The sequence below is a fragment of the Porites lutea genome, chromosome 7 (genome assembly GCF_958299795.1).
Source record: "Porites lutea chromosome 7, jaPorLute2.1, whole genome shotgun sequence".
Classification (NCBI taxonomy): Eukaryota; Metazoa; Cnidaria; class Anthozoa; order Scleractinia; family Poritidae; genus Porites; species Porites lutea.
This window is the reverse complement of record NC_133207.1, coordinates 90,001-113,582: the sequence shown is the minus strand read 5'-3', so window position 1 is coordinate 113,582 and position 23,582 is coordinate 90,001. Positions and strand designations below refer to the sequence as shown.

Below are 23,582 nucleotides of genomic sequence, written 5' to 3'. Positions count from 1 at the left end.
GTCAGTATTTGCTTTAGATTGAACGGAGTTTCGAACAGGACCGTGGCAGAAGAGCTTTAGTTGATAATTTTATGGGCTAACGGTGGTACTGTCTTTAGACATGGAATTTCCTGTATCCTCGCAGGTAAGACACATATTCCCTAAACGTCTGCAAAGTTTATATAGACCCATCTGAAGAACCAGTTATAATGGCGAGTTCGTCGACTTAACTCGAATTTAAATCGATTAACTTAAATGACGTTTATTTGATGGAATATCATCTGGTTTCATTTGGTAGATAATCAAGGCAGGGCATCTACTGTTGTGTGTTAACGAGAGTATTTACTTTGCGGACCAAACGGATAATTGGCACTTGTCGTTCGATGTCAGGGTGTTTTGACAAGGCAAACACAGTCATCTGTCCAATATAAGTCACATAAACCTTTTAAAGCAGAAAAATGAAAAAACTTTCCTTAGAAATCATAGACTGCATTTATTAATCAAAGCAAATAAGAACTTTAAAAGAAGTAACTGATAATTTTCCTTAGTTATATGAAAAAACAAAGTCGGGCACTTTAAAATAATTAACCACCTGCATCTAAACAACTCTTAATGACAACCTCTTAACAAGAACCTGTTCCCGGGGACCTTCCAGTATCTAGAAAAAAATTTGTATCTTATTTGTAATCATATCGATATGCAAGGGATTTCATCTATTTGTATCACCACTGTTATTCTGATGGAAAAACTAAATGGTGAGTAAGAAGATTAAAACCTAGCTTTGGCATCAACGATGTCGCAGGATGACTAAACATGACTCAAAATAGATGAATCAAGGATGGTGCTAAATTTCTAGTTACAATTCCATTCTTTCTTTTTTTTGGCCTTTATTCAAATGTTAGTACGGAGAGACCGAGGTAAAAAAAACTACATAGCAAAAGAAGGCTTCCGGCATTTCAGACACGCTGCAGGTTCGCTAAGGACCCTAATTTGCGCTCACCAGGGAGCGATTAGTTAATTTATTGAACAATTTAATGAAATACAAAATACAAACACTTCATCTGAGTGTGAAAGTGAGTGTGAACAAAGAGCAAGATAAAAAACATTGGAGAACTTACAAAACTGAAATCGGTCCTTCGTTTAGACACAAGGGTTAAATTTATTTCAGTATTGGATAATTACATATTTAAAATATTTAAGATAAGCGCTCCATAAAGGTGTGTACCCAGATAATGTTTACCCAGTAAGTTAGTAAAAAAGAGGAAGAAGATAAAGAGAGCAGAGCGAGGTAAACGCCTTTTTCACACCGCATGTTTGAGCAAAATCTTAATTCTAAATGTAAATTCGTAGAGTTCGCCGCTTAGGTCAAGATCTACAACAATGAAAGAGAGGCGTAGTGAGAGAAGATATACATTATCATGAAACGCTATCATTATCAACCGACTGCATTTGACTGAGTGTATTTTTATCGACTGTGAGCCCTAAAAGAACCTGCTTGTTTTTTTTCAGGCTGGCAGTGGAATGTACTTGGAGCCTGGAACTGTCATTCGAAGTGTAGGGAATCCAGTCCAGGACGCTAACATGATGATGGATCCGAATTTCGAGATTGCGGATCTTCCAGTAAAGCTTGAATTGCGTTACGTCATAGAATCAAAGATGGCGGCTCATGGCGTGGAATGTCCGAAAGTTGATTACCGCACAAAAGATCTCAAGAACCAACAAGTATTTGTGTGCTCCTTTATTTTTGGGCATTTTTTTAAATCGTTAAAATGTCATTTTTTGGCTTAAGTTTCAGTTAATAGTCTAAATCGGTTTATTGTTTTGCATATTTTAATAAAATACTGTTTCCCGATATGGTGACCGCCGCTTGACATTGAAATGTTTTTCCTTAGCAAACGTGATCGTCAGAAAAGGCGATCGAAAACTATGTAAAACATTGGTATCTCTTGCCGCAAGACACGGGCTAGCAACTGTGATTTGTGAAATAAGGAGATACAATGCCGCAAGCCAAGGAATTTGTAATAACCAATGGAGAATGTTGTTTCTTTTAACTTAGCTTACCATTTCAAAACTTTACCTTGCATTCCACGGAACATGATAAACCACATCGTATGATTTTGCCATAACCGGTTTGTAGCTTGCCATGTACGGCCTTTGTTACATCTCTGAGCGGTCCATGCAAACAGGAAAATGTAAACCCTACAGGAAGAATAGGCGAATGAGCATTTTAAAAATAATAGAATAGAACAAAAGAAGGTTTGTCCAGGCTACAAGTACCTGAGAAGTCTTATTTTTGGCAGCTGAAAAAGTAGAGCAAGCCAAGAGCGCGTGTATGACTCCGTGCCGAGGATAATATATAGATGTAGCCAGAGCTAAAAGCGAAGCTCTCGATAATATTTAAAGTTTGTCCAAACCAAATATAGAATCGCGTAGTGCTAAGCGGCGAAGGAAACGCCGGAGAACGGTGAAAAACAACAATAGGTCTAATTAGCAAAAAACAACTTTGCTCGTGCAGCACACTTTTTTTGTACATTCTTTGCTGTTGTTTTGCACCACTTCAATGTGAAACTTCAAGAAACTTCTTTGTTACACGCTTTTTGGAGGAAATGTCCTACGTGTTCTCGTTCACCTTTTTTTTTCACTGCCGCTCATTTTCACCTTCCTTTGGTGGCCGCTAGCATTTCTCATTTTTTCACCGCCGCTACAAGTTTTCATGTTGTTCTTCCAACAAAAAGAAATGTCTCCTTTGTTTTTTTTTTCTCGTTGAGCTTGGCTGGCCTGCCGCCTACTTTCTCTTTTCCTCTGTCTTTCTCTTGCTCTATATTCTAAATTTGTGGACATGACAATTAATCTATTAAGCTTAATACTTTAGACACCACGGATACAGAAACAATCTCCGCTTTCCGTTTTCGTCTTTATTGACTCTTTAGTTGTCCCTGCTTTACAAGACGCCGGTGGCTATGCGATTTCCCGCCAAAATAACCTCGAGTTGTATTTGCGTTGCCATACCTGTTGATTGAGTTATTTTACATAGCTATGCCTGTGGTGCGGACGGACGGTCGCTCGGTCGCTCGGTGTACGGTCACGTGATTACCAAAACTTTCTTGGATGGGTAGATTTTCTTGCGCTCTGGATTATAGATTTACTTGCGCACTTGGAGCTCTGCTACAAAGTTATTTTAATAAGTATCTGGATGGTATAATTCAGAAAATGTCCTCCTATTCCGAATAAAACTTATTTTAATTACTCGTACTAGTAACCGGCAATGGTTCACAATCAAGTGGTATAGCTGCAGGAATATCCTGAATTATTCCTCCAGTGACTTCATTTTCTTTCAGCGCGTGCACGTGCTTATTCAAAGAAAAATCAAGTCACAAAGTAAGAACTTAAAACCACGTCAAAGTCTAATGCCACTCTAAAGTATTGCAATTCTTCCCATTGCCATATTGTATTTAATTAAAATGCAGAAACGCTTACATTGGCCCCTTAAAGTGGAAGAAAGTTACTTTTGTTACTAAGCGGCGTGTTCAAATATATAAACCTGTTAAAAGAACCTCGTCTCTACTTTCGATTTTTCAGTTGGTTCTTTCCTTTTTACCTTCAAGACCTCTCCATCTCTTGCAAGTTCACAAATCTCCATGAGTGAAAATGTTTATAAATCTTACTGTTGTTGACTCAAAACGAAAGCTTGCGACAGCCTTCCTTCTGTTGTTCTCTCGAATTATATCTTTCTCTATTTTAAGAGCATACCTCGCTGTTATTTGGGTTCTTCTCACCGTGACATTAAAAGTGCAGCCCGGTGCACCTTTATTTTAATCGCTAGCTAACACTATTTTCTTTTTTCCTTACACCGTCCGACAATTTCTGGTTTCTGTTGGCCCTTCATAAATTAACGACAACAGTCCGGTTTAAGCTCGTGGACGAATAATTCAGTTACTAGGTTTGACATCTATTGTCTTCGATAGGTTCTAAGAGATAAAATAATTTCCTTATTTTCAAAGGTATGATAGGCTACGCGTTTCGTCTATTAATGGCCGAATTTATACTAGAGACGAGTTGTCCGTCTAGATGTATTATCCGTCAGAAGGGTAATTCGCCTACGTACAAATCCGATGACGAATTTTGCTACATAATTTGTCCAGATATTTTAAGCGGGAAACGACCGCGAGAAACAGGAAACATTGCGAAAATGTAGAAACCACTCCCTTTCATGTGGAAACTTCGTCAAAAAACCATTCCTCTAGATATAAATTTAGAGACGGATAATCCGTCTAAGACGATATATCCGTCTATAAGCACGTCTTGAAGACGTGCTAACAGACGAATCAGCCTCAGACGAGTTTTACTCCATAATTCGTCTTAACACCGAATTTATACTAGAGACGAATTATCCGTCTGAGACGGATAATCCGTCTAGAAAGATAATTCGTCTCTAGTATAAATTCGACCAATGATACGGTAAAAACATGAATATTAAGGATAAAACTGTTAAGTTTCTCTTGAAACGGGAAAAACTAGTTGAAAAGCATCACCCGCAAACTTGTGTACGGCGTCCGCAGTTTCTTCGACAGATGAATGCTACGCTAGGCACTGGGAATTCATTACTCATAAACAATCATTTAATACTATTGGCATCATGTAACCTCAGAAAAATCAAGTTTAATCGCTCCACTTAAATCTAACTGCTTAACCGAACCATTCTTCCCGCTTGGACACTTAACGCCAAGTGGTCACATACAACGGTTGCCGATTCCGAGTCTAAAAGTGGTCTAATACACGCGTGGGAGGTTGTAAACAGATGCTACAAAAGACCATTCATTGTCGGCCGGTATGAACCTGTTAAACACTCTGACACCGTAACACTAATTACAATTTTCGCGCCAATTTTCCTTGCGGGTGGGAAGGGGTGGGGGGGGCTCTGAATCATTGGAAGGATAAGATAACATTATGCAATTAGTTCCAAAACAGGTTGAATTATCTTCCTAACTAAAAACCACTTTGTTTGGTTCGTTTAAATGTTGGCAGACGAAAGCACGTCGTACATATCAAGAGATCTTAATTTATAAAGATGTAAGGATTTAAGTAGAAAGTGCATGTACGTTATTTAAGTAAACTTCTCCCCCGGAAAACAACCTGTCATGATCTATCTATGACTTATGTTTATGTAAGAGGTGCTTAGCTGATTCTTCGTCAGCTTTTTCAAGAAGCTGGGGGAATTATGTTATTTTATAACATCCTATATTTAGTTGTATTTCTTCTGAGTTCTTCTTCCTTTCTTATCTTCATATGTTCGTTGGCGACTTTTTCTTTCCATTGATGCAGCTCACCCCCGAAGAAGAACAGAGACGGAAGCTTCGACGAGAACGGAACAAGGTGGCTGCCTCGAAATGTCGGATGAAGCGAAAGGAACATGTAAACACGCTGAGAAAGGTTGGTGCCCGATATATTCTCTTGAGAGAGACTGTTCAGTTGTTCGTAAATACTTCAGTAATATATATTTAGCAAACGAGGCTCTTCTGGCTGCTGGTGATTTGTTGCTTGCAACGAGTCTCTCGGTAGCAGAAAACAAAATTGTGACAGTTTGACAACAATCGTTCAATCCACCAGTAAGCCAGAACGATTTTTGGTACTGACTTCCTGTGACTTGGTGGTACTGAGAGTGAGCGCTAAAGGCCCATGTTACCAATTTAAGTGGCCTGTCAATGGTAGGTGTTTAGATCTTGTTTACTGCTCTTCTGTTTATTCACCGATCTTTGTCCTTGACTGTCTGACGTTTGTTACTGTCGTCGTAAGTTAGTAGTCGGTTTCGTATCCTGCTAGGTTACAGGAAAAGTGGAACTGTTTCAGCTGAGGTATGGAAATTAGACGCTATCGTAACTGGACCATACAGGTTAACGCTTGTATTTTATTTAGTTCGCCGTTCCTTTAAGTGTTTCGTGTAACAAATGCGCGTTGTGTTGTTTTTACTGAAAACGCTGCCTGGGTATTCTGTTTCGTCGTGTTGGCTGTCAGGCGTCACTAGCTGCCCCTGGTCATTCGCCCCGGCTTTCTTTCATTTATAATACTACAAGAATTCTTCCGGCGTAAATAACCCCTATAATATTTTCAGTTGTGTTCCGTCTTTTTCAGGCCTCGGAAGAGTTGGAGGCGGCCAACAGTCAGCTGGAATCTGAAATCGCTTACCTCACAGCCGAGAGAGAACAACTTGAAATGATGCTCGATGCGCATGTCTGTAATATGGAGAAAGTCACTGGCCGAGGACCTGCTTAATCACAGCTGCATCTTTTAGATGTTGTCTTTACGAATATGTTGACGGATGTCTCCACCAGCAACGACGTGATATTTTTGAAATGCTCAAGAAAGAAGTAGACTTTTCAAGTTCAGACAAAAGTCTTTTGAGCTGGCTATCTTCATCGAAGGCTATGGAAGTCATCCCTGATGGACTAAGCGAGCCACGAATAACAAGAACCGTGAGTCAGAATGAGAACTTGATGGCAATTCTTGAACAAAATTAACATTAACCAGTTTCTAACAATACACGTAATATCTTTCAAATCGTTCATTTTAATATCATAAGGTGAATATCAAATCGGGCTCAGCTTCGGATTTAGTATCCTAGTACGTTTCTGCTGTGACTCGCAAATGATATCACATTACGTCGTTAGATTCATTCTATCCGCTAAACACAAGTTGCTGTTCGGATAAAAAGACTCAAATCACAACAAGTTTACACTAGGCTCGATTTCCGGTGCTCTCACGAAGAGCTCTTTCGAAGGGGCTGGGGGGGGGGGGGGGGGGGGAAACAGATGAGTGCAGGCTCATTTTCCCGTACGGCGGCTGGTAATCGAGCCTAGTTTACACCGAAATAGGGCTTTCCCCTCCACGACCAGTTGTTTGTAAATCCTAGGTGGATCAGCTAAAGTTTTCACAGAAAAAAGGTCTACCTCATTTTTAGTTCATGTTGAAGAGCCTAGTCAGATTTTAATAAATATCGTTCGGCCCCCATTTGAGAATAGTGTGTTTAATGATCAATCAGTTTGGTCAATCTCCATAACACAATCGGTTTCCCCACACTAGAAAATAATTTGCTCGGTTGATAGCACTGACCAGCGACTTTAAACAAACGAGACCAGAGTGATGCCGTTATAATATCATTAACCACATGACCTCAAATTAGGTATTTACAATATTAAGAACCACTCTCCACTTTGAACTTAATTTTTCTCTGGAAGAGAAAGCCCTAAAACCTATCTCCTACACTATATCTATTATCACCGTGGCCTTGTATTATACTGAGATGCAAAGTTTTACATGTAAACTGTAAATATCCTTTGCTGTAATGTACTTTTATTTCTTTTCGTCTCTGAACATAACAATAGTCGACTTGGCTTAAGATGAAACACCATTTTTACAGGCAAATATAACCAAAACAAATAACTTTGAAAAATACTTTTTACTTAAATGCCTTTTTTAAAAACTTGTTTTGTATTCGCTCTGCTTTTTTAATGTTGCTGGTATTTTTTATTGTAGCAAGGAAATTCTTCAAAAAGTTTATGGTAGAAGTGGCGTTGCAATCAGAGAATTAGGTGCAACCTGTTTGAATAATCAACCAATAATCAAACAAACTTTTAGGGATTAAATTGACCAACTATTCAAACAAAAAACAAACCGAGACAGAAATTCCCAGAGAGTTGATGTTCATAACATAGCTTTTTTAAAATTATTTTTTGACACTTCTAGAATTCCAACTCCGTATTTACATCAAATTTTTACAAAGCGATAAGAAGCAACAAAGACTAAGACTATATAAGTCTTAAAAGTTGTTATGTGAATGGTCGGTGCTCCCTAAAGTTATAATTAAAGTTGTGAATGTTAGTGGCATCACTGCAAGGAGTCCAAAGGTGTGACCTCCTTTAAGGTGGCTCCGTCCAGTTAATACAAGCCCATTTAGCTGTGACAAAGTTTTCGTCATAACCTTTTTGTTTTTAACGCGATGGCTGAGAAACTTTCCAGAGAACAGCAAATATCATTCGGCAATAGTACAAAATATTCCGATTTCGTTGATGGTGAATATATTTTGCTAAATTAGCGCCTAAAAGGAGCCTACTATTCAAAGAAAATTTCGCGTCTAGTAAAAAAATTTGCTAATATTTTTTACGGAAATTTCTGGTATCGGCTTTAATTGATATAATAAATATGCCAGACGAATTTCAGAAAAATCGTTGGAGCAGAAGTCCGTAACCTAAAAGTCGCTGAAAATTTAGCTGTGAAATTGTTTTGGAAATTCAAGAATAAATTACTATCGGGTAGAAGGAGACACCAGTTTGAATTTTCGGGACAAGTAAATTCAATGTTTGCTAATTCTTAAAACAAAAGCCGATTGCCTATCGTGCTATTCTTTAAAAGGTACTTTTTAGTTTTAGAAGCACTATAAATTGCTCCAAACCTTTCTCCGAAGTAGCATGACTTGTTTCTTGACATTTTAAAAATATCCCTTGGCAGTTTTGGCTCAAACTCCTGCTACATACATTTTGATGTATTGCAATGCATTTTCAACGACTTTTACTGCTGTTCGTTTCTTCCAACTCAGGAAAAAGGTATTGAGATTGAACGCTACCTCGTATCAAAGCTCAGATAAAACTGTTCAGCACCTTTGTTTATGACTACCAAATGAGCACGAGTGGCAGTTCTGCAAAGAATTCGCACCTCACCCAGGGGGGACGAACGACAATGATGCCCATGCCTGTGAGCCGAATTACATCACAGTGCAAAACAAAATTATCGCACAAATACTGCCCGTGAATAAATTTACAACTCTGAAATTTTTGTCACACCTTCCTTCAATGAATGGGTAGTTTTTTCTTGATTATTATGTTTTGCTCTGCAATACATGTTTATACAGATCGGTTCACAGACATGGGCATCATTGCCATTCGTCTCCCCTGGCTGAGGTGCGAATTCCTCACAGAGCTGCCGCTCGTGCTCATTTTCTGGTCATAAACAAACGTTCTGAGCAGTTCTATGTGAGCTTCGATACAAGGTAGCTTACAATCCCAACACCCTTTTACTGAATTGGAAGCAACGTACAGCAGGAAAAGCCGTTGAGGATGTATTGCAATACATCAAAATGTATGTAGCAGGAGTTTGAACCAAAACTGCCAAGGGATATTATAAAAATGTTAAACGTTGAGGACGAAGTCATTTGACTTCAGAGCAAGGTTTGGAACAATTTATAGTGCTTCTAAAACTAAAAAGTACCTTTCAAAGAATAGCACGATAGGCAATCAGCTTTTGTTATCAGAATTGGCAAACATTGAATTTACTTGTCCCGAAAATTCGAAATGAAGGCTCCTTCTACCTGATAGTAATTTATTTTTGGAATTCTAAAACAATTTTACCGCTGAATTTTGAGCGACTTTTAGTTGCGGACTTCTGCTTCAACGATTTTTCTGAAATTTCTTTGGCATATTTATTGTATCAATAAAAGCCGATACCAGAAATTTCAGTAAAAAATGTCAGCAAAATTTTTTGCTAGACGCGATTTTCTTTGAACAGTAGGGTCCTTTTAAGCGCTAATTTCTCAAGAAATATTTACTATCAGTAAAATCGGAATTGTTCACATTATTACCTAATACTTCTGTTGTTTTTTGCAAAGTTTCGCAGCCATCGCGCTAAAAACGAAAAAGTTATGACGGAAAATTAGTCACAGCTAAATGCTCTAGTATTAATTACGGAGCCACCTTAATTAACTCCCATTCTTTAATGCAGACATTAACCAATTAGAAGTCGAGGACAGTCTCCAGCTGGCTTCTGATTGGATTAATTCTGTAAGAAAGCAGGTGAATAAATCAAAAGCGGTCACACTTTTGGGCTCCTTGCTGTAAATGTAACTGGTTAAATTGTTAAACAAAGATCATGGACGAACTTGTTACAAGTTAGAACCAATGTAAAAGTTTCAATTTCATAGTATTTTAATGTCTTTAAAGTATCTTTGTATTTAACTTTGAAAACGGTTGCTATGCAATATGTAATAATGTCTAGATAGATATAAATAGATAGTGAAATGTAATTACTAAGTAAATAGTGAATAGTTTATGCATCAATAAAATTAACAGCAGCTTATGTGGCTCTGTTGCTCAGGCTTTGTTTCACAAGTCTAACTACTCAACTTTAATAGGCCAGACTAGCCTGGTTTATGGAGCTAACCCACCTAAACCTGTTTTCAAACCTTCTCGAGCGAGTAAGTGACAGCAAGTCGATTTACTATGTACATATGTACATTCGTTCGTTTTGTGTAGTAGCCTCTTATTCACTTGTGTTAGCATAGTAAAGAGATTATGGTGTTGGGTACTTTGAAATAAGATATCCTACAACACTAAGGGTGGAACCATTGCCTTGGTTGTGGGTACAAAATCCCTTTATTTACCTGCTGGTTTTTAGGGGTATTCGTGTTTAGCTTTGGCGCATTTACTTTTTCCTAAATTGCAGTAGGGATTTGTATACATGTTTAATGATAATAAACGGCACGATAACTCAACTGGCCAATGCCCCCGGATAATATCACTCGTTTATGTTTGTCCGGTTGAGTAGTGAAGGTAAAAGTGAGACTTTTCGATAGTTTTATCTTCAAATCACCTCCGTTTACAAATCACAGCAATCATTAGCCAATTACTTTATTCTAGTAACAAAGACATGATGAGAAACACTCCAAACACAATAACAATACTGCTCTGCCCGTGAGGAGCATCAGTAGATTTAAGGCAATCATCATACTCTCTAAAATCAACTTTGGTGATGCCACAAATTTGTGCAGTTTTGCACTTTTCGTCACAGATTTCTGCCCCAGCACTAACAGAGTTGTACAGAAAGTATTTTTGAAAGTAAGCGCTATCCTGGGACTCAAACTTTTGTACCAAAGAGTGAAGAGACTGCGGGCTCACATCGGGAATGTTGAACGCCTCAGTCGCTTTGTATTCAATCAGCCATTCAGGTTTGTTCATCAGGTTGGCTTGCGTCAGGTTTGTGAAGTATTGCCAAATATCCTGTTCAACAAAAACCATGAAATAATTAATGAGTCTGTTTTCCTCTATAACTCGCAGCTCCTCACTTTGTAATTTTAATGAAGCATTTAACTCTTGGGCGGAACCCTCAATTGTTTAAGTCCACGTAAAAATAAACGCATCTCAAAGAGTTATTTTTAACTCAGGGTTTAATTTTTTCTACTTTTTTTTCCAGTCATAAGCCTGCCCAGGACGAAAGGATTAAAGTGTTTTTCGTATACACTGGCAAAATCCCACGTGCTCTGCATATTTGTATATTGTATTTCTACAGAAACATCAAATGAAGCGCTGAGAAAAAAAGGATAAAACTTAAGTCATACTAGTAAGAAAGACCCCTGTGTTTTACCTGAACTTGTGAAGTATTTCTTTCATATCTGTAGAGACGAATGCCAGGATTGTTGTAGCCTACGGTCGGGAGCACTGTCTTCCAAGGAGTTACCGCTGGACACAAGAATATAGAACTACGTGGAACGCCTGAAGAACAATTCAAGGAAAACTATGTATAAAAACACATCACATCAATTTAAATGCATGCATAACCCTAACCCTAACACAAGATAAACAGTTACCAAACTCAGCTGTGAAGCAACTCTTCTGTTATAAAATCACGGAGATAAACGTTAATGGCGTTTCATTCCGTTCTATGACGCTGATAATCTGGTAGTTAAGGACTTGAAGCTATGATCTTGGGGACCTGTCGCATTGGTTCGAGGCCCTTATAAACGACAACGTTAGCTGAAATTTTTGGGGTGGACCCAAAACTATTTAAGAGGGTGGCGGGGCGGTTCTCGTGTTGTTCTGACCAACTTGGAAAAAATGATCAAAGATAACAGACAAGCGATTAAAAAAAACATCATTTGTGACTGTTTCATTGGTTTTTATTTTACTGACACAAGTTTAAGAAACATCACATTTCATTAAGAATACATAGTTATATACTCCATGCAGTTAATTTAGATGAAAATGAGCCGGCTATGTTTGATCATAATTTTTCAATCAATAAAAAAATTAAATAAAACAAAACGAATAACAATGCCGGTGGACTGTTACATAATTATTGGAGTACCGGTACTCTAATAGTTAACAAATACATTTTGAATCATGTGTATGCGAAAAGCCAATCGTCAATTTGTGTCGCTTTAAAAGTTTTCCTTCTACTCGTCACACACAAAAATCACATGGTATTTATATAATAAGTCTTTATCTGCCCTAAACTTGTATAGGACGTCGTTTTCCATAAACATGAGTTTTGTTTTACAATATGGCGTACATGTTGCAAAGTACTTACATAAGCTTGCGCAGCAATGGCGTTCGAAAAGGATGGCGGGATAAATCAGGCGAACGACGAAGGATAGTGAGTATTTACAAAAAAATATGTAGAAAGGGTAAATCAGGAATTGTGAAACGTTTGCACAAGATTTGACATTTCTTTTAAAATGCTCGTTACAGCAGCGGAATAACCAGAAATAAACATAGCTACCTCGCCAGGAGAGGAAACAGTGTTAGTTTCTATTTGGGACAATGAAATTTCCATTCATTTGGTTAATTTTAGGTTACACTCAGATCAGCAGGATACCCTTACCATTTCGATAACTGATAGCTAAAAGGGCCAAAACACTATTTCATGTCGAGTTTAAAAGATCATAGTAAACGTTAAAAGCCGGGTCTGGAAACTTCCTTACAGCTTTTTGACCTATTGACTTTTAATAACCTTTATACAGTTGCGATCAAATTTGTATCTTAGTCACGGGCAATTACTAAATGCTTTCTCGTTGTCTGTAATTAGTATATGTTAACTGCAACCCTCAGAACAGAAAGCGTCGTTAACGATAATGTTAATTGTATTCTGTTTTAAGTGGTATTTTCGTAATTGTTCATCTCTTGACCATTTGGACCCAGTGCACTGTTAGGAGGCGACACTCTCACAGAGGAAGAGTTGGTGATGATGGAAAACACCTTCTTGTACTCAGCTCTAAAGGTACTGTTCATGACACCATATATGATTGGGTTGATCGCACTGCTCATATACCACAGACAAGTGGCAACCAGGAAAACCTGAAATGAAAAATGAATGAGAAATGAAATTAGCAACTAGCCTTATATATCATTTATTTATTCATTTTATTTAGTTGAGGTTCCCAGTTGAACTCCTTAACGTCCGCGCGACTGAGTTGATTCGTAACTGCAGTAATTTCGTTGAAATGGGCAAAAAATGTAAAGGTACCCACCTGTCTAGGAAGAAGAAGAGGGTTGATTTTATCCATGGTGTCCATCACTTCTGCTGGGATCCAGCACAAAGTGAATGAAAGCACGATGGTTGCCACTGCCCTGGCCACGGACACCTCTTCAGTGCGGCTCCCCTCCTGACTGTTACGATTGCCTTGATTCAGATTTGGTGCAACGGCAGCATTGTGCTCCTCCACTGCTCGGAACACTTTCCAGTAGCAGACAACGATCACCACGTACGAGATGATAAAGGAGCCATAGAGCCAGGCGTTGAAAGTATAGATAGCTGCGGGTTTCATCATTCGCCTCCAACATAGCAGGTACCCTGGGCAAAAGAAGAAGTCATCCAAAGACAGGGCGTTGGGAAGAACATTGATCAGCAGGGCGATAACGCCTACGGTGACGATGATGAGCAAAGTGCGCTTTTTGGTGAAAATCTGCCTGTAAAGGTTTCGCCTTTTGATGCACACATACCTATTGAAGGCTGTTAAGGCCATCAGATAGATGGACACTTGGGCAAGTACGGCCATTGCAAAAGCGTGCGCTTTGCAGATGGCGTCACTGAAGCGCCTCTTGCTGTTAATGACGGCGTCGATTGTTAACGGCATTACTGTTGTTGCTGTTAATAGGTCTGTGATGGCAAGCGCGACGATCAGCATGGTTGTGGAATTGTGAAGTCTGGAGTTCCGAGAGACGATTAAGCAAAGAAGTGAATTTCCCAGAAGAGCGGCAATATCGATGGCTATTATGACTGTACTTTCGATCGCAACCGTCACTTTGCTTCTGGCTTCAAGCTGCTCTTGTAACACAGCCAGAACATCTACGCTGGCGTCGCCAGGGTCGATATTGTTCATGATGAAATGACAGCGAAAATGTTTGGTGTGATCTTGCAAAACTGTTTGACTATATTAGGCGCTGAGTGAAGGTCTTATCAGTCAGAACAATACATACAGAACTTTAAACTTAATTTGAAGCTTATCTTTCTCCTCGTCGTCACACTTTACTTCCGAAAACGTCAAAGGTCTTTTGCCGCCATATTGTTGGGGAAATGGGCGACTGTTGTGGAATAACTTCCCTAAAATAATGTAATTAACAGCTTCTTTGTGCTCTCCTAAAAAAGAGCATTGAGTCGGATCACTTTTTGTTCCACAATTCAATGCTTCCCATCCAGGAAACGGATGAGAAGAGGTAAATGTGTCATTAGTAGGGTAAGACGTCTGATAGTGAAGAGCAGTTAGGTGATTGGCAAAGACTCGTGGGCTGCAGCTACTGCGTTTATCAAAATTTTGACTGACCTGATCCATTTGCACACATTATCTCATACACCTGCACACTTTGCCTCCCCATGAGTTGCAAACATAATCCTTTTCGACTATTTTAAATTAAAATACAGGACCATGTAATCACCATTAGTGCATTTGAGATGCAAGTATTTTCTGATTTGTTTCAGGTTCTTTTGTTCCGGCATATCTAATGCTTTCTAACCGTGTTGTACAAGCTGGAAATCATGTTGAAGCATAAAGAGTGTTGAACAAGAAGTCAGGCTCCAGTGATTGATTTACAGGCTTTCTTTAAAAGTGATTTGTCTTTTTGGCAGTAATCAAATATTCCTCAGATGATGATTTTGAAAATCATGGACGAGTGATAACCTACAGTTACCATTCAGAATACTTGTTTGTAATGAAGATTGTGCTCTGTACTTGTCAGGATCTTAAAGAACCCAAACTTTTAGCGATTTTACTTTCTTCGAACCAATATTTTTCATGAACCTTCAACATCATCTTAATCACTTCAGATTACTAGTGATACAGTTTTAATTTGTAGTGTCAGGATATTTGCTAAGCTCTTTATTCCCAGATTATTCAGTCTAAGCTCTTCTTCGTAAAAAAATGGTGATATTCCAGGTTAATGTCTCAGCGTTATCACTGACGGATATGTAAAATAGCAGGCTACCTGATGGCGTACATTGAAATGAAAGCTGGTGATGATCAGTTCCTTTTGTGGCAAAAGTTGGCTTTCAACACTTTTCCACACTTCACAAACCAACAAATGTTTGGTTCATTACGAATGGGTAAAAAGTATTTTAAATATTTGAGATAAATCTTTAAGAAATTATGTATTGCCTTGCAAACTACATTCTCTTTGGTTCTTCTTCGATGTTTTACTCAAAAGACGATTTGATTGGAGGGTCAGATTTCCACCTGTTACTAACACAATGCAGACAACAATAGCACTGTCAGGACTCCAATTACCAGTCTACTTTGCCGCTTCCGTACGAATTCTGTCAAACGTCAGTGTAATCTACTGACATGGTTTTCGAATTCACGGTTTTACTAACGTGAAAGGACTTCATACATCAACATGTATATTTTACCTAGTATTGATGGATGGAACATCCAAGGGACCAAAACGGTTTCCTACACACACCTATACCTTAATAACTCCGGATTTAATTACTGAAAAAAATAAACAATTTGCTTTAGCAAACGTTTGATCGTTGTCGTTACAATGGAGTTTATAACTATCGTTTGTTAGAGTGAATTAACGGTTTTCAATTTAGCTATTGACATGAATTTAACCGACAACTTACTTTAAAGCAAATTGGAGAAAAATTACTTCTAAAGAACTAAACTGATGTGAAACCATGTAGAGAAATTTTAAATGAGAAAGGCAATGGTTTGATAAACAAAAATTAAAAGGGGGTTCAAATTTTATTTGCATTTTGAATAAAAACCTAACATTCATTGCGTGTAGCGATATGAAGACGAAGGGAGAAATTATGACGATGCAACAAACACCCAAACAAGGTTTTTTACAGTTAATGCTATACTCTCTGTTATTTTAGAAACGGTCACTGGCAATAGAACGCGCCCAGTTCCAAGTATAATGGCTGCCAAGGAACTGATCTGTGTTGATTTAGGCTCAGTTTTGTTCTAGTTAATATTTGCCTAAAAAGCAGATCCAGACCTAAGATCATGATTAAAATCTCGCACACAAAGGAAACAGTTTTGAGCCAGGGAAATTTAAGCAGTTTCGTCCATCTCCGTGATTCAAATCTGTCGCAATCTCGGAACACACACAATTTACACAGCAGCATGGTCAATCTCGAGAAAGCGATGGAAAAACGTAAAAGATGTATTCACTTTTATGATTTTAACCGGACAAATTTATTTTTCTCTTTGAATGATTGTTTTTCAGTCTTTCTGTTCTCGAAGAAAACAGTTGAATAATAAATATCCTGATAAAGGAACTGGTGCAGAAACGCCGCAGCTTTCATGTCAAACTAAACCTTGTTTCATAAAATCATGGACAAAAATCTTGGCACAAATTTGTATTTGCGGCGTTTCTAAACCGTACATGCGCAGCTTTTTCCCTCACCCCACACACTACGTTGAACATATGTATCCAAAATTTTTCCTGTATTCCAATATTGTGTCGTAGGGTGGATAAGGGAGAGCTGTTAGGCCGAGGGTTTGTCCACTATTGTATTGGACTGCTTGTTGCCGAGCTTTTAAGGATAATAACCCGTTTCGTAGTTGTTCATGTTGTTGTAAGCTTCTATCCTATGAAAATTTTAGGCTACTACTTGACTGCCGTTATCCAAAAACGCCTTTGGAAGTATTTACGTCTTACAAAAGAAGATTCACTGATACCTTTTTCGTAGAAAACTTTGAAGCTGTCACAGTGTTGATGAGCTAGGAAATGACCGGTGATAACGTCGGCGTGTTTTAGAATGACATCGATGTATTTCTTGTTGAACTGCGGGTAAAACCATTTTTTCCCGGGTGCTCTCTCGAAGACTCCAGGTGGAACATGACCTATAATGAAAACCTGGGAAGCAATAGCAGGCTCACTGATCAAAACTAACGTACGAAGGCTCGACGCTATTCTGTTGATTATGTAATGACAAATTTTGAGCTATTTGATATTGTGGTGAAAAACTCAATGGAAAGTTTGATATTAGTTCCCAGACAAAATACTCTTGCCAAATTTTCCAATAGGATTTTCGCACAAGGCGAGCGAATATACTTTCCAATGTGATATAAAAGACTTCTACTGGCCATTTCCCCATTTCCCTGCCCGCTCCAGGGCCCAAAACACTAGAAAGAACCCATACAGCTTCGTTACTCAGTAAAGGCCTGTAAATTGATATATCAGTAGTGGTTTAATAAACGGTACCTTTTCTTTGGCCACTGAAGCATTTGTCAGCACGGCATCTAACCACACAAACTGACCCGCGGGATCTTCCAAATTTTGAGTAAGTCTGTTATTTGTGTAGTAGTAGACAGTATTCAGGCTGACAAGGCGTAGGCCAAATTTAATAAGAACTGTGTAATATCCGCCTGAAATCACAATAGAAATAATCACAGTATTATGACTTGGGAGAGTAGCCCCAGCAACTGCTTACAGCTCGGTCCATAAATGAAATAACTTTCTTCTCAGTCCACTTGTTGCTTGAGTTGGGGGCTATGGGAATATGAAATATCAAACATAATAATGAACTGATGAAATAATAACTACTTTTTTAAAACAAAATGCACCTCTTTCAAAAGTATTAACTGCATCCAGAGGAAGCCACCGACTCCACAGTTTTCCCACAGCCGTGTAAATGTCATTCGGTGTTGGTGGCATCAAGTGTTTAGGGTGGTAGTCATGGTTACCCAAGGCGGGGTAAACCTTCGTCTTTGGAAAAACAGTGAACAACAAGTCTGTTAAGTTCTGGACTGTTTCTATCACTTCTTCGGTGCTTAGTTCACTGTTTGCCACATGAGGCATGTCATCCCTGTAACAGAATGGTATAAATGTTCAGAAGGTACCTACAACCTAGACCGTCATTATTCCCCGCTGCTTTTTCATTTCGGAGTACATAGTCCTAGCGAACAGTGACCGAAAAACTTTCTGAAATGCATAACTGTGAAGGCCTTTGGAAAACGCCACACAACTTGACACAAGGACTGGGCATGGTCCGCAGAACTTAACCACATCTTTACCTCTCGAAGTACGAAGTCCTTGTGCTATATAAGAGCTTGAAATGCTTGGATTAAAAAAAGGGACTTGTCTAACCACCTTCGCTATGTACCCTGTTATCTTTTCCGTAACTCCTTCAGACTTCTCTTCTCTCGTACAAGTAGCCGCGGGTCTCCCTAATTTCTCTAGCTAACAAGAAGCACCCATGAGTATTGCTACACTCCACAAAGACAGAGTTACCCTACCCATACGTGCCCCATGGAAACAATTCTTTTTGGAACGAAATGGCAAGATGGCATAGCCAAGATTTAAAGGCCTATCGCTGACAAACACACTACAGTGAACTACTGTGCTAATTCTCTCTTGCTGTACCTTACTCCACAAGTGCAGGCCACTTTTAAAGAAAATGTTGATGGTTCTGTAACCTTGCGCAAATCTGGAATAAAGTACAAGGCTTCCTTTTTCTTTTCTTTGTCAATTTTTTTTCTTTCTGTTTTTGGGGGGGACAACGGAATGAAATCTTACCCAGTCCAAATAATAAAGTCAGGATTGGGCTCGATATCCCTCATGGCGAACACTGTAGAGTTAATAAGCCTCCATGGTGAATCACACAAATAGTTCCCCCATCTTCCCGCTCTACTGGGCTTTACGGTGTTCGGAGTCTGGGAATTGCAGATCTTGTTCTGGTCTGTGGGCTTCAGGTAGGTCTTGTCATAGTGAAAGTCCGTAACCTGCCAAAAACTCCCTAAAGAACAAACAGACAAACAAAGGCATGCACAATTGATACTGTCGGTGGAAATCCCTCGAATGAGATGGGATGGTATCATTTAGCTCTCGTTCCGGCGACGTGGACGTTTTCTGCTCTCTTGGTAAATATAAAGCCTGCTTCACGTCAATGCCCTTTCATGCTTCACTGGTCGGTCGGCCGCTTTTAAAAGTAGTATTGTAACGCAATGCTACGGAAAAAACACTCTGGCCGCGTCTTTGTTTTCTTTTCTTGGCAAACTTGACGGTCGCTTTAGATGTCCCCGTGGCAGCTGAACAATGGAGCTTTTATACATTTAGAAACGAGTACTGGACAATCCTAACAAGAATTTATGCTCTTTGGACTGAGAGGGGCAAAGAGCAGCCTTCATACTGGCGTTATACCTGAGAGTCACATTGGCAAAAGAGGTGTTTGAACGTGTATCGATATATTGGATTGAGCTTGCCTTGGTATTAAATAGCAACAAGAGAATTCGCTTGTATCAATGGTCAGTGGTTATGTATTTGGCCCGTTTCTGACGCCTAACCTTTTACGGTCGACTAAATGTAAAAAATTCTGATTATTAAGTTACTTAATTTAACTGATTCGGTAGGTTCAGCACTAGAGTATTTCAAAGTAAAGCCTTGCTAAAGTTAAAATTCTCGGCTGAGCCAGGTAGAAGGAGACGAAAAAGGGCTGAGCCGTTTCAAATTGAAAAGGACAGCGAAACCTTGCTTGTACGTTGATCACGTTCGCTCTTAGTTAAAAGTCTGGCCGGCGTGAAAATCGGGCGTAACATAAGAGGAAATAAGTTTACCTTCCTTTAGAATTACTGGCCTTATCCACAACAGAAATACTATAACTGAGAGCATCGCCCCACAGCACGTAGATGAATTACGGTTTAACGGCTTTAAGTTCGTCTAAGCTGCGTTGAAAGGGTTCCGTTCAAACGACCCAGGTACGAATGTCTCTGGTTTCTTAGAATTGTAGTGTCGCGTAATAATCCATTTTCCAATAAAAAAATCACCGCTGAATACAAACATTAACGACACATTCATACAGGGTTAGCCTCGACGTAAAGTAAAATATTCAGAAATTCTGCCCAGTAAGTGTTTGAAATTTGAATATACACAACAGACAGAGTAATAAACAGATCTTTTTCTCGTTGGAATTTGTGAATATATTATTTCAGATGCAAGCTAAGGCTGTAAAAATGCGTCTTCACTTCTTTAATTCAGCGGTCATAGCGAACTCAAAAATGGGCTATTGTCACAAAGTCAACACACCGGATCAGATAGAGAGATAAATTTTTGGAATTGTGGATTGAAAACAACATAAGCAGGGACAACGGAGGAAAGACCCTACTATTCTAACCCAACTGTCTGTAAGATGAGTCCTGAACTCAAGGGGGTTATAACCCTATAACAGCCTATACGACGAGGCTCCGACCGAAAGGGGTACCTTTTTCAGGCTTCATGTATATGAAAGGATATGGAAATCGGTCATTGGGGGTAAGTAAAAAGACCTAAAGGGGTAACACATGCATTTTATGTCTGTGAAAAGTCGAGATAATGTTCTGGTTTAGTGACTTGTTTTTATTTTAAAGACAGTGCATTTGTAGCAATTAAAAGGGATTTTATTTGTCAATAGAAGGTATATGTAAAAAATAGGTAAAATGCAAGGGGTTGGTCCTGGAAACTCAACCTCCCCCTACAAAACTTTGTTTAGTGCCTCCCACCCCCCCGGGACGGACTCCACTCTTTAGAAAAATGAAATTTTCGTTCTTTTAGGAAATTTTCAAGACCGTGAGAGAAAATAAATAAGTTTTGTTTAATATAAAAAAAACTATTTCGGTTGTTAATTGTTAAGAAGCGAACCACTGTTAGGCTGTACAAGAAGTCGTATTTCCGGTTGTCACTTCTCCCTGTAATAACTTTTCGGTAAAGAGTAAAAAAGCGAGAACCAGAAAAAATACGACTGCGTTTGCAGCCCAAGCACTTTGGGTCGGTAAAACAGAGTAAAAACTGTGATTAACAAAACCACGTGGAAAGCCGTTTTCCATTTTGCCATTCTGATGTCTGATCATTGTTTGCTGATAACAGTATTAAGAAGACTTACAATCCAGGCTTAAAACTTGTATTTAGAAGAAGAACTCTATACTTTTTACGGTGTATTTCCAGTCAACCCTCATACACGCAGCCCCTAGCTTATAGGATTGAAGTATTGGAAAGCAAAACGCCTCTCAAACAAAGCGGACGCAAAACAAGGTGTTCTCCGAGGTTTTGTCTTAAAATGGCTTTAATACGCTCATAAAGATCATTACGGAATTTCATATTAATCCGGGGGCTCAGAGGATTGATTACTTGGTGGTTCAAATTGGTCCTAGAACAAATCAAGGTCATACAGTGGAAGCAAAAACGCGCTTTTCACCTTGGAGGTGGCTTCATCAGTGTCCACCTGCATACCCCGATAGTACAGTGGATTATTTGCTTCGAATGTGCAATCCCCCTCTAGATGTTGTTGATCAGCAAACGCTACCAGTGGAGTCTCCCTGACTGTTTGTATGAATGGAGTGAGCGCCGTCGGCGGGCCACAGCTGAAAGCTTCCATGTGAGGAGGATAAACGAGATTACGATCATTGGCATTTGACAAGCTTACGTCAGTCTTAGGGTCTATGACTGATGTCGGGGAGTTACCTATTGCTGCTTGCCTTACCGGAGGACTGATAGAATTTACTTTTCTTCCATACGAAGAGCTTTCGCCGCTTTGATTGCCAGTGGTTGATGTTGTTGAATTCTCCCTCAATACTTGTAGAAGAGGAGGACAAACAGTTTTTTCTCCCCCGCCATTTCGGTGACATGTGGCAGAGGCCGCGGAGTTATTTTTGACTGCTTGTATAAGAGGAGGATACGCAGCACCTTTGCCATACGCGAAAGGTTCCTCAGTTTGATGACCTGTGTCTGACGCCAGTGGACCATCTCTTAATGCTTTCACAAGAGAAGGATATGCAGAATTGCTGCTTTTGGCACTAGGAAACGTATCTGGAGTGCTTGGAGTTTTGGTGACGCTTGCAGCTTGTTGTTGGAATAAGTGGTTCGATTTGGGTAAATCAACTTTCACAGCTTGGGCAAGTGAAGTATGCACGCTTTTGATTTTACGTAAAGGACGTTCTCCATGTTCGTAAGCCGAAAGTTTGAATGAAAGGAGAATATGTTCAATTGCCTCCTGCTGCAAAGATAGAGCTTTTGTCAGATTATTTTCCTTTGAGAGCCGACGGATTATCTGTAACTTCTTAGACGAGAGGAGAACATGCTGCCACGGTTCTAACGTTAGGGGACCGGTACCAATGTTATTGCCACTAACTGATAAAGTTAAATTGTTTCTTACTGCTTGCGTGAGTGACGGATATGGTGGGCTGTTTCTTTTCTCACTACATGATGTTTTTCCTAATTTTGGTCTAGCTGCTGCCTTACTTGATGGTTGGTTCTTGTCTGAAGCAAGGTTGTTTGCACTTGGATTGCCGGATAGCTTTTGATTATTACCTTCAAAATGGAAGTCAGTATTTGTTAAAGATGAATCATGTCTGGTATCTTGTAAAGATAGCGGGTAACCTCGATTAATTGCAGTGTCGCTTGTCGCCTGATCTCTGACTAGAAAATCTGTGTTTGCTTGCATGATAGGGGAATATGAGTTGACTTCCCCAGCTCCTGATGTAAGTTCAACATCTCTGTTTCCCAGAATGGAGAGTGAAGTTCCTGGCTTTATGTGGCCAACCTAACAGAAAGTATGGAAAGTAAACACATTTTTAGTTGCTCTTTTAGTCTTTTCTGCGGTCCGGCGACAGATTAGCCAGATAGTGACGAAGCGAATAAAAGGCATAGAAGAGTCGCGCATTTTTCCTTCTGCTCTATTCTAGATATCTCAATGCCTGGAAGAGACTATTTTGTTTTAAGTCATACAAGGGTGAGTTATTCAGTAACAGTAAACAACTGCGTATATGAGAATCTGGTGGATTGACCTGCAGGCTAAAATTTTTAAATTAAACCCATTATAAAAGAACTCTTTCAGTCTGAAACTGTAAATAGCTTCATTCACAAAGCAGGCATCGTATGAGTAAAATACACGTGACTCAAAATCGAGTCTCAGAACCATATCCCTAAAAATGCCTTAAATAAACTAAAATTCACAATATAGAGCATAAACAGTCTCTTTTATTCCCAAAAACAGTGTGAGAATTTCTAAATACGCCAAATAATTACTGGCTACTGTCAACCATTTACACCAAATTCCAGTTGGTCGAAGTTAGCCATTAGCTTTCGCGAACAATAAGTTCAAAATGCTTCCAATATAGACATTAACCCAGCTTTCTTATGGTTTGAATCGCTAATCCATTCAACCATGTTTGCTAATTTATTTCAAAGCTTAGTATCACAAAAACTGAAAAAAACATGTTTCATACAGTTCGCTAAATAATCGTTTGCAGTGTCGTCTGCAGCATAGTCCATAAGAGCGTAGTAAGCCCAGCAACAGAACCTAAGCAATGCAGATTCAGTTGCGTTCCAGTCTAAAACAATTCACTATCGTCTACAAGCATTGAAGAATCG

General features: G+C 39.1%; 3 protein-coding genes across 3 annotated transcripts in view; 1 reads left to right on the top strand and 2 right to left on the bottom strand.

The window, feature by feature from the left end:
• Positions 1-6,740, top strand: LOC140943630 (cyclic AMP-dependent transcription factor ATF-3-like). The gene is made up of 4 exons (XM_073392750.1): positions 1-124; positions 1,489-1,701; positions 5,302-5,409; positions 6,109-6,740. The coding sequence occupies exons 1-4, from the start codon at positions 101-103 to the stop codon at positions 6,247-6,249; spliced, it is 486 nt and encodes a 161-aa protein (XP_073248851.1). The 5' UTR covers positions 1-100; the 3' UTR covers positions 6,250-6,740.
• Positions 6,741-10,634: 3,894 nt separating this feature from the next.
• LOC140943364 (uncharacterized) overlaps positions 10,635-23,582 on the bottom strand; it is an 18,743-nt gene continuing 5,795 nt past the window's right edge. Inside the window, exons 4-12 of the mRNA XM_073392440.1 lie at positions 23,546-23,582; positions 21,409-22,752; positions 19,796-19,898; positions 18,759-18,978; positions 17,807-18,048; positions 17,445-17,608; positions 16,919-17,096; positions 11,386-11,513; positions 10,635-11,021 (exon numbers count right to left, since the gene is read on the bottom strand). The exon at positions 23,546-23,582 is cut by the window's right edge and continues 1,595 nt beyond it. Coding sequence (XP_073248541.1) covers positions 10,653-11,021; positions 11,386-11,513; positions 16,919-17,096; positions 17,445-17,608; positions 17,807-18,048; positions 18,759-18,978; positions 19,796-19,898; positions 21,409-22,752; positions 23,546-23,582 — 2,785 coding nt within the window. The 3' untranslated portion in view covers positions 10,635-10,652. The remainder of the gene's footprint in view (positions 11,022-11,385; positions 11,514-16,918; positions 17,097-17,444; positions 17,609-17,806; positions 18,049-18,758; positions 18,979-19,795; positions 19,899-21,408; positions 22,753-23,545) is intronic.
• Positions 11,855-14,720, bottom strand: LOC140942746 (melatonin receptor type 1B-B-like). Its single transcript, XM_073391734.1, has 2 exons — positions 13,268-14,720; positions 11,855-13,094 (listed from the first exon to the last, which is right to left on the bottom strand). Exons 1-2 carry the CDS (start codon positions 14,117-14,119, stop codon positions 12,891-12,893), a joined length of 1,056 nt encoding a protein of 351 aa, XP_073247835.1. The 5' UTR covers positions 14,120-14,720; the 3' UTR covers positions 11,855-12,890.